Below are 16627 nucleotides of genomic sequence, written 5' to 3'. Positions count from 1 at the left end.
AAATCTGACTTATTCCTGCAGTTCATGGCAACTGGGGCCCGTGGAGCAGCTGGGGAACTTGCAGTCGGACGTGCAATGGGGGCCAGACAAGGCGGTACCGGAGCTGTGACAACCCACGGCCGGCCAGCGGCGGCAGGGCCTGTGCTGGGGCTGACGTGCAGATCCAGAGGTGCAGCACGGACCTGTGTCCAGGTCAGTGCTCACAGCAGCAGCGGCACTGCAGCTTTCCCTGGAAGGCATCAGGGGATATGCCACATGACGAATGTAGGCCACCTGTGGAAGTGTCCCAGGCCAGGTTGGACTGGGCTTGGAGCAACCTGGGACAGTGGAAGGTGTCCCTGCCTGTGGTACGGGTGGGACTGAATGAACTTTAAGGTCTCTTCCCACCCAAACCAGTCTGGGATTGTTTCTGATGGCAGGAGTGTTCAACACCTGCTTGTTACAATGGTTTTGTTGTCCTTTGACCTATTCCTTTAGAACCTTGATTCCTCCAAGGAAGGAATTGACTTCAGCATAACCAATGCAGCCTGAAGCATTTAAACTGAAAAATTCCTTTCTTCATTCTTTATTCTGCAGTGGATGGAAACTGGGGGCAGTGGCAATCATGGAGCCAGTGCTCTGCTTCCTGTGGAGGAGGAGAGCAGACCCGGGTGCGCCTGTGCAGCAGCCCAGCCCCATTGAATCGTGGCCGTCCTTGCCCTGGGGACTCCTCCCAGATATCCAGGTGCAACACCCAAGCGTGTCCTGGTGAGTATTTACAGCCTGCATGCAGTGACAGTGTGCTGAAAGCCTGTGGCACTCCTGATTTCACTGGTGCTAGCTCTCATCTTGGCCAGTTGATTGGGTAATTTAATTTTTTGGGTTTAAATCTGCCCTGCAGCTAAAGCCCAGTTCTCTCTCCCTTAAAATACCCAACAGACCTTATCACATGGGCTTGTGTTTTGCCTCTCCTCTATCCCCTGCACAGGTGGGCCTGCACGTGCCAAGGGCAGCATCATTGGCAATATCAATGATGTGGAATTTGGGATTGCTTTCCTGAACGCCACAGTAATGGACAGCCCAGATTCTGACACCAGAGTGATACAGGCAGAGATCACAAACGTCCCTCGGACCCTGGGTAGGCCTCTTTGACTTGGATCAATTTTTTCTCTGAATGCACCAATACCTATGGTCTTCTGCTTTAAATCTGAAGGGTTACACTAGTTCTAGATCTTCATATTCAGCTCCTGTGCATGTGGGTCTGTGATGAGATCAAAGCTCCCTGATTTTCTGTGATGTTTCCTTCAGGCACAGCGATGAGAAAGCTTGTTTCCATACTCAGCCCGGTTTATTGGACAACTGCCAAAGAAATTGGGGAAGCAATGAATGGGTTTACACTCACTGACGCTGTCTTCAAGAGAGAAACTCAAGTGGAATTTGCAACTGGTGAGTTGCCTGGCATAGATCAGCTCTTTCTGTGTCCAGTAAGCCAGACAGAGGCTGCATTTCTGAAAAGACAGCAGAGGACCATTGCTGAGATTTGGGTCTTGTGCTTACACTAATATTTTCAGACTGACTGTAGCCTTCTAGGCTTTATTCCACCTTTTAGAGCTGTACTTTGAAATGTGTCTTGTTTTTTCTCATGGGCGTAGTACACGTTACAAAATGTAAGTAGAAATAACTGGTCAGGGGACTCCAGTTTTGATTCCATGTGGGAGTCACTGTTGGGAATGTGTGCCAAATGAGTGTGCTGTTAAACCGCCAGGTGAGATCCTGCGCATGACGCACGTCGCCCGGGGCCTGGACACGGACGGGGCCCTGCTGCTGGATGTTGTTGTGAGTGGCCACGTGCTGCAGCTCCAGTCGGTGGCTGATGTCAGTGTCAAGGTAAAGCTGCTTCAGGTACCACCCCTGCCCTCGTGCATCTGTACTTCTCTCACCCAGAGGAAAGCAGGAAACACTGAGTCCTGCAGCCTGCTGTGCTGTATGTGACTTCTTTTGGGCCTGGTTGAACTGATGATGCTGATGTTGCCTTTGAAAGCAGAAAGTTCTCATGAGGAGGGTGGTGTTGGTCTCTCAAGAGTTTGAGGTGTTGGCAGGTAGTATTGAGGAGGGTCTACAGGGCAGTTATTGAGGGTTGCTTTGGGCAGAGCTAGAAAGGTGCATCTTCAGCCTCTCTTAGTAATTAGTAACAGTATTTTACTGTATTAATCCCACCATGCAATAAATATACCAGAAGTTGTTGATATTTTGGAAAACTGCAATATGAAGTATGTCCAATATAATAGTATGTCCAGTATGCCCTCTTGAGTGGCAGGATTTCTCTCCATCACTTGTTTATTTAGCACATTTTTCAGCATCTGACTTAGAATAAAAGCCAGATATTCAGACCTCAAAAGATTGTTATTGAGGAGCAAGATATTTTTTAGAAATCCTCTGCTGTGGCTTCCACTATGAGGATCCTCAATACATCAGTCTGTATCTTTTTTTAAAGTAACAGACCAGGCAGTGTTAAGATTCAAAAGTTAAAATAAGGGTGAAAAGGACCCGTGCATGTGCAGTACCCTTTGTTCAGCAGTTAAGATGGAGCCCCTTTCTCCAAGCACATCTCCCAGCTCTGAAGCCCAGGCCCAGGTGGTGCTGGTGTGGGAGCAGCTGAAGGCCAGGGTTGTGTTGCAGGATTACACAGAGGATTACATCCAGACGGGCCCTGGGCAGCTGTACGCGCACTCCACGCGGCTCTTCGCGGCAGACGGGGTCAGCGTTCCCTACACGTGGAACCACTCCATCACCTACGACCCCTCCAAGGGCAGGATGCCCTTCCTGGTGCAGACCCTGCATGCTGCCTCCATCACCACAGAGTACCACCCGCTGCAGGAGGCCGTGGCTTTCAAAATCCAGGCTTCCATTGCAAAAGGTATTGTTCTAGGCCTTCCCAGCAATCAAACTATGGGGAAAGACTGTCCTCTCTTCCTAGGATTCATTGAGTCACCCATAATCTCAAAAGGAAATTCTGTGAAACTTGGGTAGCTTTAGTGTAGATCCCAGCACCTAACAGTCTTGTTGATGTAACTCTTAATTAGCATTGATAACTTCTGGCTTTTATGAACATGAGTGACCAAAGGAGATGGGCAGGGATTTGTGTGAACAGATTTTCCTTTGAGAAGCTCTAATGAGCAAACTGGCCTGTTACTTCTTTTAACGCTATTTGGTTTTGTTTGTTTGTTTTTTTTTTTAATGTGGTAGGGAAATTACTCTGGTTTGGAAGTAAAAGAAACAGAGGGATTGCCTCAGTCTTTCTTTTCAGTAACAAGATTCTAAATTAAGTAAAATAAGGTTTTCCCTCTTGCCAGACTAGGGGCTCATTGTACAATTTGAAAACCAAATACATTTTTTCTAATTTAAAAAGAGCTCTGATAAAAGGGAGTCTCTGGGTCAAGATATGCCTGTGATTAGATCTGGCTAAGCCTTTACTGAACTAGCATTTATTTCCTTCAACAATTAAGATGCTGGTGTTTGGGATTTTTTTAAATTTCATTTTTTAAATTTCAGATTTCAAGCAGCCAAAGCCCTGTGTCCTTTGAGGAGTCTCTCCCTGAGTTTTTCATTGCAGTTTGTAGTACATGGTTGTGTTCTTCTACAGTGACCTCCTAAGATTTGTGACATGATGATTTGTTTGGTTTGGGTCTATTGTCCTCCTTCTATGTGAAGTAAAACTGAATGGTCTCTATTCTTTCAACAAGAAACTTTCCAGGATGCATTAGGCTGGGATGGGACTTGCAGCTCACTCTGAGGGGACCCCATTGTTACTCAAACCAGCACAAGCCATGCAGTACTGACTTCTAGTGCCAAAGTAGAAAAAACACTAAAGGCTGGATTTAAAAGTTTCTGGTTTGGTGTTGAAATATAATAAATACACACAAGTGACATGTGCTTCCTTTATCATACAGGGGATAGGAGCAACCAGTGTCCTGCAGGGTTTGCTTTGGACTCGTCTGGGCCTTACTGCTCAGGTAAGGACTGACATGGCTGGGTGTGACCATGGACTCCTGGAGTGCTTTGGGTGGGAAGGGGCCTTACAGATCCCCTATTTCCACCCCTGCCATGGGCAGGGACACCTTCCAGTAGCCCAGGGTGCTCCAAGCCCTGTCCAGCTTGAACTTGGGCACTTCTTGGACAGCTTCTCTGGGCACCCTGTGCCAGGGCCTCACCACCCTTCCAGAGAAAACTTCCTTCCCAGTATCCCATCTGTCCCTGCCCTCTGGCAGTGGAAATCCATTCTCTGTGTCCTGTCCCTGCTGGCCTTTGTCCCAAGTCCCTCTCCACTTCTCCTGGAGTCACTTTAGGCACTGGAAGGGGCTTTAAAGTTTCCAGGAAGCCTTCCCTTCTCCAGGTGAACACCCCCAGCTCTCCCAGCCTGGCTTCAGAGCAGAGAGGCTCCAGCCCTTGGCACATCTCCATGGCCTCCTCTGGAGCTGCTCAAAGAGGTCCATGTCCACCTTGTGCTGAGGGCTCCAGAGCTGGACACAGTATTAAACCACCAGAACTTACATCCCCTTTATTTAGAGTTCAAAGTATGCACATCAAAAAGTGTGAGTGATCCTTGCTAAAAGGGTGTAGGTCCAAGAGCAGCTGAAGATGTTAATTCTGTCCTCAGCTACAATAGGAGTAGTGCCCAGAGAGCTTTTAAATCAGTACCCCAGGTACACCTGGAGGACACTGAGCCTGCAGAGCAATGAAGGACTTGGGTGACGTGTGGAGGAAAAGCTGAGGGTTGGCACCTCAGACAGGAGCCCACGTGTTCCTGCTTGGGGGATGGAGGTGGAGAAAAGCACGAGTCCTGTCTCTCTAAGAGTCAGGGTTGTTTTAGGGAGAAATCATCTGAGATAATTTTGTGGACTTATTTCATTACCTCTTAAAAGATTGCAAATTGAGGGAATTACTGGATCTGATTTTGTCCTGTGGGCTTTACTAGTTGCACACCTCTGAGGAAGGACCAGATTGGAGTAATTTGACTGATTGAGAAGTCTCACTGGTTTTTCAAACATTTTCTTGTTCCAGATGAAGACGAATGTGCTGTTGGAAATCCTTGTTCCCACACCTGTCACAATGCTGTGGGATCCTACTACTGTTCCTGTCCAAAAGGCTTCACCATCTCTGCTGATGGCAGAACCTGTCAGGGTAAGGAAGGTGCTGCTGGGGACAGCTTGGATACAAATGCCCCTTAGACAATTGAAGGCCTTAAAATGCTTTAAGAGGCAATTAAATTGCTAAGGAGAGTTTTTATTCAGGCCATTTTCTCATTACAAGGACACAATTTATTGGTGATATTCTGTTTCACAGCTGAATGTACTTGCAGTGACGTGTTTCTAGTTGTGGTGCTGAAGGCACAGGTTGGTGTGTCCCTTGCTGGCTGGGCAGGGTTTGCAGCTTGTTTCCCATTGCAGACATTGATGAGTGTGCTCTGGGGGGGCAGAGCTGCCATGCAGGACAGGACTGTGAGAACCTGCCCGGCTCCTTCCGCTGCGTGCTGCGCTGCGGGAGCGGCTTCCGACGGACGCCCGACGGCTTCAGCTGCCAAGGTACACCTCAGGGGTCAGCTCTCTGCAGCTGGAAATGCTGCTCTCTGCAGCTGAAACTCACTTTAGAGGGAGCCTCCAAGTACCTGTCTATACATTTCCATTCTTAAGGTTGTGGATTTTGGGGGGTTTGGTTTTTAGGTTTGTTTTGTTTTTGAATCTTTTGCTTCTTCTGTCTTTAGAAATAAATTTAAAATCTTGTCAGGGAAGAAATTAACGTTCTTGGGTTTGTGTCCCATGTGAATTTTCTTGTGTAAAGATGGGAGAGCAGCAAACTCCTGAGCAGAACTCAGCCAAAGCCTGCTCAGGTAGTGCCCACAGGGTAAGTCCCAGCCCTGGTGCCAAGGATTTGTGTTGTTCCACAGACATTAACGAGTGTCAAGAGTCCAACTCCTGCCATCAGCGTTGCTTCAATACCATAGGAAGTTTCCACTGTGGCTGTGACCCAGGATTCCAGCTGAAGGGCAGAAAGTGTGTAGGTAGGGATGAATGTCCATTCCCTCTTTCCAGTAGACAAAGTTCAACATTTATTTGCTGCTCTGTTGTCTTATAAAAGAAAATGCTGTTATGGATGTACATTTTGGAATCTGTCAAGCAGTACTGAAAGCCAAACGCAGCAAGAATTGGGTTGACTGATCTATGTGCATGAAATGATTCAATGTGTGGACACAGGGTAATTTCATTACATAATTGAGTCCAATCTTGCTTTTTTTTTTTTTTTATTTTGTTTTAATAAGATGTCAATGAGTGCAGGCAGAATGTGTGCAGGCCTGATCAGCTCTGCAAGAACACCCGTGGTGGCTATAAGTGCATTGATCTGTGTCCCAGTGGAATGACCAAAGCAGAGAATGGCACATGCATTGGTGAGTAGAAGCATTAATGCACTGTGTGGCTATGGGAAACACAGGGACAATGATGATAATTATTTTTTTAAATAATCCTGAAGATTGTCCATCTCCAGTTATTAATATTTGTACATAGTAAAGCACCAACTTCTTTTTGCTTATGGAGCATCTGTATTTAACTTTCTTTGTAGTTGGTATTAAAAAGCAGATGCATCCTTGCCGCCTCTAGTTTTCCACTGTTCTTAAGCAAGAACAGTAAGATTTCCCTTGGTGTCTTTTCTGTGTCAGAACCTTAATTTCTCTCAGTTATTCATTGACTGAATTGTTTTGCTCTGTGGGCATGATTTCTTAAGAGTTTGGCTTAGGAGCACTCAATCAAGATCACAAGTCTCTGCTGCTTATCAGGGAGGGTTTTAAGCACAGCTGATGTTGTAGATGGTACCAAAGCTTTTGTTCCAGTGAAATCATGGGATGATTTGGGCTGGAAGGGACCTTAAAATCACCTATTTCTACCCCTTGTTGCAAGCAAGGCCACCATCCTCCATCCTGGGTGGCTCCAAGCCCCATGCCAGCCTGTCCTCGGACACGTGCAGGACTGGAGCAGCCCCAGGTTCCTCCTGCAGTGGGGCTGTTGCAGAGCTGTGACTGTTGCAGAGCTGTGACTGTTGCCTTGCCGTGTGCCGCAGATGTTGACGAGTGCCGCTCGGGGTCGCACCAGTGCCGCTACAACCAGCTGTGCGAGAACACCCGCGGCAGCTACCGCTGCGTGTGCCCGCGAGGATTCCGCGCCCAGGGCCCCGCCAGGCCCTGCGTGGGTAAGCTGCCACTCACTCCTGTGCTCTGCTTGGCCTGGCTTTCTGCTGCAGAACTCCAGCAGTGCTGTCCCTGGGCGACACCGTGCTGTAGAGACATGTTTGCTCTGCATCTCCAGATTGACCATCTAAAACAAAGTGTTCCGTTCTAGACAAACAGTCGGAGCTAAATGGTTCCAAACACAGATTGGTTTGGGGCTGTACTTTGAAAACAAGGTGCAAGAGGGTCTCAGAGCACTCGTGGATGGATGTGGCAAATGACCGCTCCACAGGAGGCTTTGGTTATACAAATCAGGTGGGGTTTGTTATGTGCCTGGCTGTGCTCATCTCTGGGTCATCATGCCCTGGCTCTCCCCTGAAGGCAGTCACACAGGGAGTCATGTGGGTAACCCTAGGGAGCACACCCCATGGAGCTGCAAGAGGCCCAGCAGACCCAGAACTCAGTTTGGCTCCTGAACATCACCTGTCCCCCCAGTCAGGACTGCCAGGGGTGTTCTCTAGCAGGCAGAGCACAGGGACCTGATCTGCATTTCTCCCTCAGTGCTCCCCTCCTGGCATGGGTGGCTCCCAGCAGGGAAGGAATAGGATCCCTGGCACTCACAGGAATGCCAGCCATGCAGTCACTCCCTGTCCATCTTGGCATAAAGCCACCCAGGGTTTTCTCCCACATCATGGAAGACTCCAGAGCTCTGATGTGGGGGGCAAGTGAGTTTAATATGTAGGGCCAGGGCAAGTGGACAAGCACTTCCCCTGGCATTTAAGAGACTTCAGGAAGGCAGTAGGATTATTTAGAATCACCTTTACTGCATTTATGTCAAATATTTCAAATGTAAGAGCTGACCTACCCTGATAGTGAGGATTTCTGAATGTGAGTTTGTGCCACCAAGTGAGGTCGGTTTTGGTTGCTGTTACGTATCATGTCAGAAAAGCATTCCTCCCGGATGACTACATCAAGATAGCTTTCCTGAGTGATAAATAGTTTTTTCTTATTTTGTTTTTTATAACAACCTAAGATTTTGGATTGTCAAAAGCCAGAATGTTTGGGATTTTTTAAAAGAGATTAAATTGCACTAAGAAGTGTTTGGCTGTAGACCATTACATTATATAAGATATTATATTACTTCTGCCATCTGCCTCTGTACTGAAATAAAACCAATCCCAGACTCTTAACTTATATTTAAGCCATTTAAACTTCTGACAGGAAAAAGCCAGGTAAAGTGTAGGACTGTAGGTTTTCACAAAACACCAGCAGCCTTAAAGCTGCCTTCTGACCAAGGGCCACTAAAAGCTCCCTCCTAATGTATTTTTATCCTTTGAATTTTTATGTTCCTAAAAATGTATTTAAAATATAAATTCATCCAAAGTATTAGTTTGTTAATAAAATTCAGTTTTTATTGTCATTGTTGACAGTGAGCACAGGGAGGAGTTGAAAACTAAGCAGGGCTCAGACTAAAACAGAAGAAGTGAATTTTGTTCCTGCCTGTGCCATTTTTACCCTGGCTAAAGCCCTTTGTGCCACAATTCCCTTTTTTGTTTGTTGGATGGGGATAAGATGCTCCTTTGTGACCCCCACAGAGCTCTGTCTGTCCATTTACCTGAATTACAGTATTTCTGGGAGCTGTGGTGTTTTCTCTCCCTTCCACATAGGTGGAAGGGCTTTGCTAAAAGCTGCTACAATGCAGATTACACATGCAAGGCTAGCTAGAATATAAAATCAGGTACTGTTTTTCAAATTAGAGAAAGCCTGAAAATGTAGCTATTTCAATTTCAAAGTAATTTTACCTTGTTCTTATAAATATTAGGGTTCCCATGCCTCAGCAGCCTCTTCTCGCAGGGGCAGCCCTGGATCCAGCACTGGTGACTCCCTGCAGTCAGTTCTGCTTGTATTGCACAGGCTGCTCTTGCAAAAGAAATTGCTCAAATTTTCACCTGTTGTCTTTCATAATTTCTATTAAAATCTTCTATTGCTTATCCACAACTTGTTCCACGGACATTGGTTGTCATAAAGACATCAGTGTTAATTTATTTTAGGTAGGTACAGAATGTAAAAGTCAGCACTTGAGTGTTAATGAAATTATTGAGTTAGTTTTCTTTTACATGTATATGAATAATGTTTTCATCTTAAGCACATGCTGAGATAAATACAATTAAAATTCAGATTAGTTATTGTCATACTTAAAGTGAAATTCTTATTTGTAACACCTGAAAATTCTACCCTAAGGATAATTCCACAAATATGAAGTTTCAGTTGTGTGTTTGCCAAATAACAGCTGGAAAATATTGTAACACACTGCAATTACTACTTCTGGATTTCCAACTCTTAAAGCATTTAAATATTAATATGGCCCTATCCATTTAAAACCTTAAATGTATTAAACATTAACCACTTCATAAAAATGCAGCCTAATGTTCTACTATATTTCTGACAGTATTGATTTTTAAATACTATTTAAATACCTCTTGAGTCTCCAACCTTTCACAGCTGGAATGACCAATAACAGCATCAAAAGTTAGAAGGTACACAACCTCTTGCCCCAGAAGCCTTGTAACATGTTCTTGAGCCCGATGCTCCATCCCTGGAAGTGTCCAAGGCCAGGCTGAGCAGGGCTTGAGGCAAGCTGGGCTAGTGGAAGGTGTCCCTGCTCATGGCAGGGGGTGGCACTGGCTGGGCTGTAAGGTTCCTCCAGCCCAAAGCATTCCATGATTCTATAATTCCCCCAGCACAAGGCACAATAACCACATCAGAGCCTGTTGTGCATCCCTTAGTGTGGGGTGTAAGGAATTTTAGCACTGTACTTCTCTGGAATGCTCTGTCCTAAGAGTTGTATTTTAAAGAAGGGACCAACAGCTTCTTCCACTCATCTGTGGAGCACTTAAGGAAAAACCCCAATTACTGAGAGAGTATTGAGCAGCTGAGGCTGAAACAAACCTTCAGCAGGGCTCCTCTCCTGGTGAGCACAGTCACATCAGCCTGTGGGAGAATGAAGGTCTCTTACAGTCCAGGACAGTGCATCCTGCCTGCTTGGCCTTGTGTTCTCCATTGTTTAGTGCCTCCAAACCTTGCTTTTATGTCTTCAGCTTTTTCCTGACACTGAGATAAGTATCTGTGTGTATATATACGTATAGTTATGTGTTGTTGTTTGTTTGTTTTCTCTCCTTTCCACATGGTTTGGGGCTCTGGATCATGTCACATGAGCAGACATTAATGAATGTGAACAAGTGCCTAAACCCTGTGCACTTCACTGCACCAACACCCCCGGCAGCTTCAAGTGTTTCTGTCCACCTGGGCAACAGTTACTGGGTGATGGGAAATCTTGCGCCGGATTGGAGAGGGTGCCAAATTCGGGTGCCTTTTACAGTAGCTATAACTATGCTCAGTTCTCCCCTGGGAGAGACAACCAGCAACTGCAGCACTATTACAGGCACTCCTCAAATCTCTACAGCTCCTTCTCAGAGTATAGGAACAGCAGAATACCTTTCTCCAGGACTAGAAGGAACCTTAGAGAAACTTGTCCTGAAGGCTATGAGGCAAGAAATGCCAGATGTGTAGGTAAATGTCAGTCCTATCTATGCAACTCTGTTTTGGGCCTTATTCTTAGGTTACTGTGTGATATATACCAGGGGTTGAGGGTTTGTGGTGCTGGGGTTGTGTTTTCTATTACCCTGGTCAATATTCAGAGGGTTCTGCATGTTCTGGTCTCTGCTGTCTTGGCTCACATTGTAGCAAAAATGTTCTCAAACCTCCTTATAACCTCTTGTTTTATTTGCGCTGCTTATTACCTGTGTGCAAAGTATTTCCCTCTGTTGTCTTTCTTCTGATCATGGTAGCTCACCTTGGTGAATTTTCTCACACTCCAAAAGCCACCAGTAGCCCCAGCCTAGTTACAGTGCTTCTGTCAGACTCCCATTGGCAACAGTAATCTTTGTCAGAAAGATTTGGAATAAATATTTTAGAATTGATCACACCAGGGCCACTGCCAGCACTGCCACTGTCACACAGGCAACAGGCAGAGAAATTACTATTTTATGTGAGAAGAGGGATTGCAGTGTAATTCAGTGAGCATGGAGAAGACATCAAACCTTGTATTTAAGCTACAGAGGGGTTTCAGTAGTCACATCCATGTGGATTGTTATGGTATAGGAATTTAATTGAGAGACTCAGGAATACAACTCAGAGGGAAGGAAGGGTTTGTTACAAATTTTGATCTTCATCCCAGTTTCCAGTTGGAATTAGTTAATATGCCATGAATATTAATTATATTAATATTCCATGAAGCTATTATTGAATAAATAAATCTAAATTTTAAAATTATTGTTTAATATGAAAAATACCCCCAAATGATGCTTTTGCTAAAGAAAATCTTTTCAATAGGCAACTATCAGGATTTGCTGACAGCACAGAGGTTTGTAATCACATATGTTTCTCTTTGTTTGCATTTTGATCTAATGCAACCCCTGCCAGTCAGACAGAGGAGCAAAGACCTTCCTTCCACTGATTTGGCCGTGCAAGTCTGAACTCCTGCTTGAGATTGCTTTACTGCTGTCCTGAACTAGGCAGATGTTTCAAAAGCCATTGTAATTACAAATTATCTGTGTCTAAATCATGCTAATGTGCTCTGAAAACTTTACATAAGGAGCCCCTCAAAGCTGACTTTAGTGCCTGCAGAGTTACAAGGCACAGGTAAGGGAAGAGGACACTGTGGTCTTAGATGTTCAACCCCATCAGAAAAAGAGCTCCAGCCAGCTCCCACCAGCTCTGTCTGTACACTTGCAGTACATAAATGGGGAAAAGTACCTGTGTTCATGGCAGGCTCAGGGAATGCTGAGGTGTTGGTGCTTCTCTCCACAGACATTGATGAGTGTGAGAGCAGAGACACGTGCCAGCACGAGTGCAGGAACAGCCTGGGCAGCTTCCAGTGTGTCTGTCCCGCCGGATACCGCCTCATGCCCAACGGCAAAACCTGCCAAGGTAGGAGAGCCGTCCCTGCAGGGCTCTGGGGGGGCTCTGCAGAGAAACCTGACACCAACCAGCCCCAGCACAGGGCTGAGCCACCTCTCTGGATTGGCTATGTGAGAGTCTGCATTCCAAATTTCAGGTTTCAGAAGTTTTTACATGCCACACTTAACGTTTCACAAAACATCAGCAAACTAGACAATTGCAACTTCTAATCCTCTGCAGTTCCCCTGTGACTTTCTCATTACACAATGAGCTTCAAGCTCTAGGGTCAAACAGAGGCAAATTCTGAGCCCTGCTCAGCCTTTACCTACTTTGATTTTCACCCTTTAATTCTTCTACCAGCAGTTGATCCCTTGCATGTTTTTCCATCCAGATATTGATGAGTGTCTTGAAGAGGACATAAATTGTGGATCAAATCAGATGTGTTTCAACATGAGAGGAAGCTACCAGTGCATAGACACTCCTTGTCCACCCAGCTACCAGCGAGAGCCACATTCTGGGTATGTTCTATTTCAGCCCCTTCTCACCTGTCCCAAGCTCAGCTCCTTAATCTGTGCTTGTTAAAGGAGAAAATTTAAGTTTGCCTGACACTAGTAGAGCTCACAGTAGCTAAAGGTAAGGCATTGACATTGGAGGTCATAGAGTCAGAGAGTCTTGGGACTCTCTGTACTCCAGGGCGTACTCTTGGGACTCTCTATACTCCAGGGATGGTTTGGGTTGGAAGAGACCTTAACAGAACATCCAGTTCCACCCTCTTCTGGGCAGAGACACCTTCCACTATCCCAGGGTGCTCCAAGCCCTGTCCAGCCTGGTCTTGGGCACTTCCAAGGGATGAGGGCAGCAACAATTTCTCTGGGCAATCTGTGCTACTGCCTTAACTGCCTGGGAAGAATTCCTTCCTAAAATCTAATCTGAATCTCTCTAATGGCTTGACTTGCTAACCAGCTTCAAAGCATCAGATATATTCTTTAAGTCATGAAAATAATTCTTAGTTCCTGTTAAGCTTTATTTCCCTGTTCTGGGAAGAAATCCCATATTGATTTCTTTTAATCTTTCAATATCTTCAAAGAAAAATAGCTTTTTTTATAGTCAGAAACCATCTTTTGAGATCAAACTCAACTGCAATGACATCTACATTGACATGGAGGTCACGTTCTTCGACCTCCATTAGCACTGGCAAACTGCACTAGCAAAGATTTAATACTTATCTTTCGATTAATAGAAGTAAATTTTATTCTGCCCTTCATTCCAAATTCTTTATTTTATGACCTAACAGACGCAGACCTCAGCTGCTGCCCAGAACATTTGAAACTATTCTAATGTTTAAGAACACAGTCTCTAAAACTTACCCTATGGACATCAGTGCTGTCCAGCCATCTTTCTGACATGATCCTGTTGAGGCAAAAAGGGACATTAAACTGGGCTGCAGTGGATAAGGAAACAGTGGATAAAGGAACAGTGGATGAAGAATGCATGAGCACTTCTAGAGACGTTTTAATCTGCAGCAGGGTAAACAGGGGAAGAATTTCTCCTCTAAGACCTATCTCAGTACTTAAGATACTGTGCCTTCTCCCTGGGCTAAAGTGTTCTGCTCCTTCCTAGGTTCTGTCTCAAGAGCTGCCCGGCCAACGACCTGGAGTGTGACCTGAGCACCTACGCCCTGGAGTACAAGCTGCTGTCGCTGCCCTTCGGCATCGCTGCGGGGCAGGATCTGATCCGGCTGGTGGCCTACACTCACGACCGAGTCATGCACCCCAGGACCACCTTCCTGATGGCGGAGGAGGACCCTGCCGTGCCGTTTGCCCTGCGGGATGAGAACTGGAAGGGGGTGGTGTTCACCACGCGGGCGCTGCGGGAGCCCCGGACGTACCGCATGGGCGTGCGGGCCCTGTCCTACAGCGCCGACGGCAGCGTCGAGTACCGCACCACCTTCATCATCTACATCGCTGTGTCTGCCTTCCCCTACTGAGCTCAGCCTCCTGCCCAGGGCCAGGGCTGCTCCAGCCGGCTCTGCTGCCTGCCCCACACGGGCAACCACCTCACTTCAAAGGGTGCTGTGCTCTTTTCTCCTCCCCTGCTTCCCGGAGGCTGCCTCTCCAGTTCTGTTGTTCCAATTCAAGAGGAAGATCCATGGCTTTGAGGACCTGTTACCACTTGCTTTATTTATTACACTGGAATAGTCACTTTCCACAGTATGTTCTGAAAAGCAGCAGAGAAATCCATGTAGGCAAAGCAGTAAGCAAGGAGCAGCCTCCACTGAAAGTAACTGAAGAAAATAAACCCATAATTTCAAGTGATCTACATATTTTAAAGGTTGCTAAGTGTTTTAAATTTTATATCTATTAGATTTTTTTCCTTATCAATTACCCAATAGAATTAGGGCTGTGCTATGCTATGTTGTGTGCTCCAACCCAGCAAATGCCACTATGCCCAAGGGTTGCAAATGCTGAAATGAATGACATTAAAGTTTGTTTGCAGCTAACGAATCTACAGGAGAATTTGGAACTGGTACCTTTGGTTTCCATGCAAATGTAGAGATGTTGCTATTTTTTGGAAGAAAAAACCAAAATGGCTTCTTCTACTTTATAGAGCAGGTATTTTATAACTTGTTTTTACTCTGCCATTCTGGTGTAGCCATTTATTTAACCCAAACCCATATCCACTGCCATACTCCCAGCTCAGTAAATGGTTTGGGGTTTTACGCACATGGAACATTTTTCTCCAAAGGTGATGTAAGTTTGGTTCAATAATGTCAATACACTGTACACAAGTAATTTTGCCAAGATGTATTCTATTTTTATGGACATGTATATATGTGGTTTTTCCTATGTGTATTTTCTATGCAGTATCTCAAGAGAGTTTTACAGTTAAGCTTGCATAAAAGGACAATGTCAGTACAATGAAAATAATCAAAATAAAGGTTCCCATCAACTTTGAGACTGCTGGGAGTTTTATCTTTGAAAAATTTTCCATTTCTAAAGTTCTTTCCCTAAGTGCCAGGGGACAATGCAGAAGGTACCATGCCCAGCAAACCAAGCAATAGCTGCAGCTCTTTTTCCTATTCTCGGCACTCTGGGGTAGTAAGAGACTATCACCAGCTTTAAAGTAGGTTTTCAGCCACAAGAACAAATTGTCTTCCAGTAGAACTTTGTCTCTATTCTTGTATATTATTAACTAATGTTAGACATCCCCATTTGTTGTCCCCTTGCTTTTTCTTCCCTTTCCAATGCACCAAGTGAAGTAGTCCTGTGTTGTCATCTTATTGCAGGGGTTCCATACTGCTGTCTCCTTACCACAAAAGCTCCATACCTTGGTGTTTCTGGTGGACAGCTCCTCAGAGCACTGACACTTTCTTCTTCACAAAGCAGCCAACTGACCCCAGTTCCCCTCTCACCCAGCCACCCCACTCTTTTATAGCACTCTTCTTCTCATTGGTTACAGCTGTGGCCTGTTAAAGTCAGGCCTGTTCCTAATCTTTGATAATTGGCCCAGCTGCAACTCTTTAGAGCTGAGATTACTTTCTACACTATCTTTATTTTCTTATATTTTATCCCCCTACCGTCCTGCAAAACCAGGATGACTTCAAATTGCTTTGCACTTTATACAGATTTATCTGAGTTATAGACTTTAAACTGAAAGGGCTTGCTGCTTTGAAACCTGACTCAAAAAATAAAAGCAGCTCAAAGAAGATAAATCCCATAGAAAAGACGTGAGGGAAGGAGAAATGAGAGTAAGTTATAATAGGTACAGGTAATTAGCTCAGTGTCTTTTAGGAATGAGAATCAGACTGAAAGTGATGTCCTTAAGCAAATCTAATTCCACTTCCAGAACACAAAAATTTCTACTCTGACATATTTTGTGAGAAGTGAAAAAACCCCAACAGCGTTGACAGCCTTTCTGACCAATCTGACCCTAAAAGAAGTAACAGTCACTTACCAGGTGGACGGCACTTAATCACAGCCATGGCTCCAAGTTTGCTTTCTCATCCAGGCTTTCCAGGAGCCAGCTCAAGGAGGAGCTGCTTGTCCATGTGGAAGGTGTTCCTTACCCTGAGATGACACCAGGACTGAGGGACCAGTGAGATGTGGGTCACTGTGGGTGTGGTGGTTTTCACTCAGGGCCTCAGAAGGGAAGTGCTGAGTAAAGGAGAACTTCTGCCATGGCCTTCTTGTCTTTGGACGTCTTGAGCTGTGTAACAAATTTCATTTCTGTGCTATTAAAAAAGTTGCAATATGTTAAATTAGAGCAATTCTACCTGCTGCTGCTCCATCTCCATAGACCTGTTGCTGACAGGCTGGAAAAGCTGCTGCTTATCATTACTTTTCCTAGTCTAACTTAAGAGGCAGGTTAGTACATGTTTATGTGCCCCCATGAACTTGGGTGTTTGCTCAAGGTTAAAACTTCTGCTTTCATAAATCCAAATTTTAAATACAACAAATACTCTACTGTGTATAT

General features: G+C 45.3%; 1 protein-coding gene across 1 annotated transcript in view; it reads left to right on the top strand.

The window, feature by feature from the left end:
- The window catches only part of HMCN1 (hemicentin 1), a 165055-nt gene extending 149994 nt beyond the window's left edge, over positions 1–15061 (top strand). The window contains exons 92-107 of the mRNA XM_054285795.1: positions 22–192; positions 577–747; positions 968–1117; positions 1288–1425; positions 1745–1866; positions 2659–2896; positions 3930–3992; positions 5041–5160; positions 5427–5561; positions 5924–6037; positions 6296–6421; positions 7090–7218; positions 10415–10765; positions 12065–12184; positions 12546–12672; positions 13775–15061. Coding sequence (XP_054141770.1) covers positions 22–192; positions 577–747; positions 968–1117; positions 1288–1425; positions 1745–1866; positions 2659–2896; positions 3930–3992; positions 5041–5160; positions 5427–5561; positions 5924–6037; positions 6296–6421; positions 7090–7218; positions 10415–10765; positions 12065–12184; positions 12546–12672; positions 13775–14141 — 2642 coding nt within the window. The 3' untranslated portion in view covers positions 14142–15061. The remainder of the gene's footprint in view (positions 1–21; positions 193–576; positions 748–967; positions 1118–1287; positions 1426–1744; positions 1867–2658; positions 2897–3929; positions 3993–5040; positions 5161–5426; positions 5562–5923; positions 6038–6295; positions 6422–7089; positions 7219–10414; positions 10766–12064; positions 12185–12545; positions 12673–13774) is intronic.
- The last annotated feature ends 1566 nt before the right edge of the window (positions 15062–16627 follow it).

The sequence above is a fragment of the Melozone crissalis genome, unplaced genomic scaffold (assembly GCF_028551555.1).
Source record: "Melozone crissalis strain CALT ecotype California unplaced genomic scaffold, PUWL_Pcris_2 ptg000045l_1, whole genome shotgun sequence".
Lineage (NCBI taxonomy): Eukaryota > Metazoa > Chordata > Aves > Passeriformes > Passerellidae > Melozone > Melozone crissalis.
This window is presented reverse-complemented; position numbering and strand designations above follow the sequence as displayed.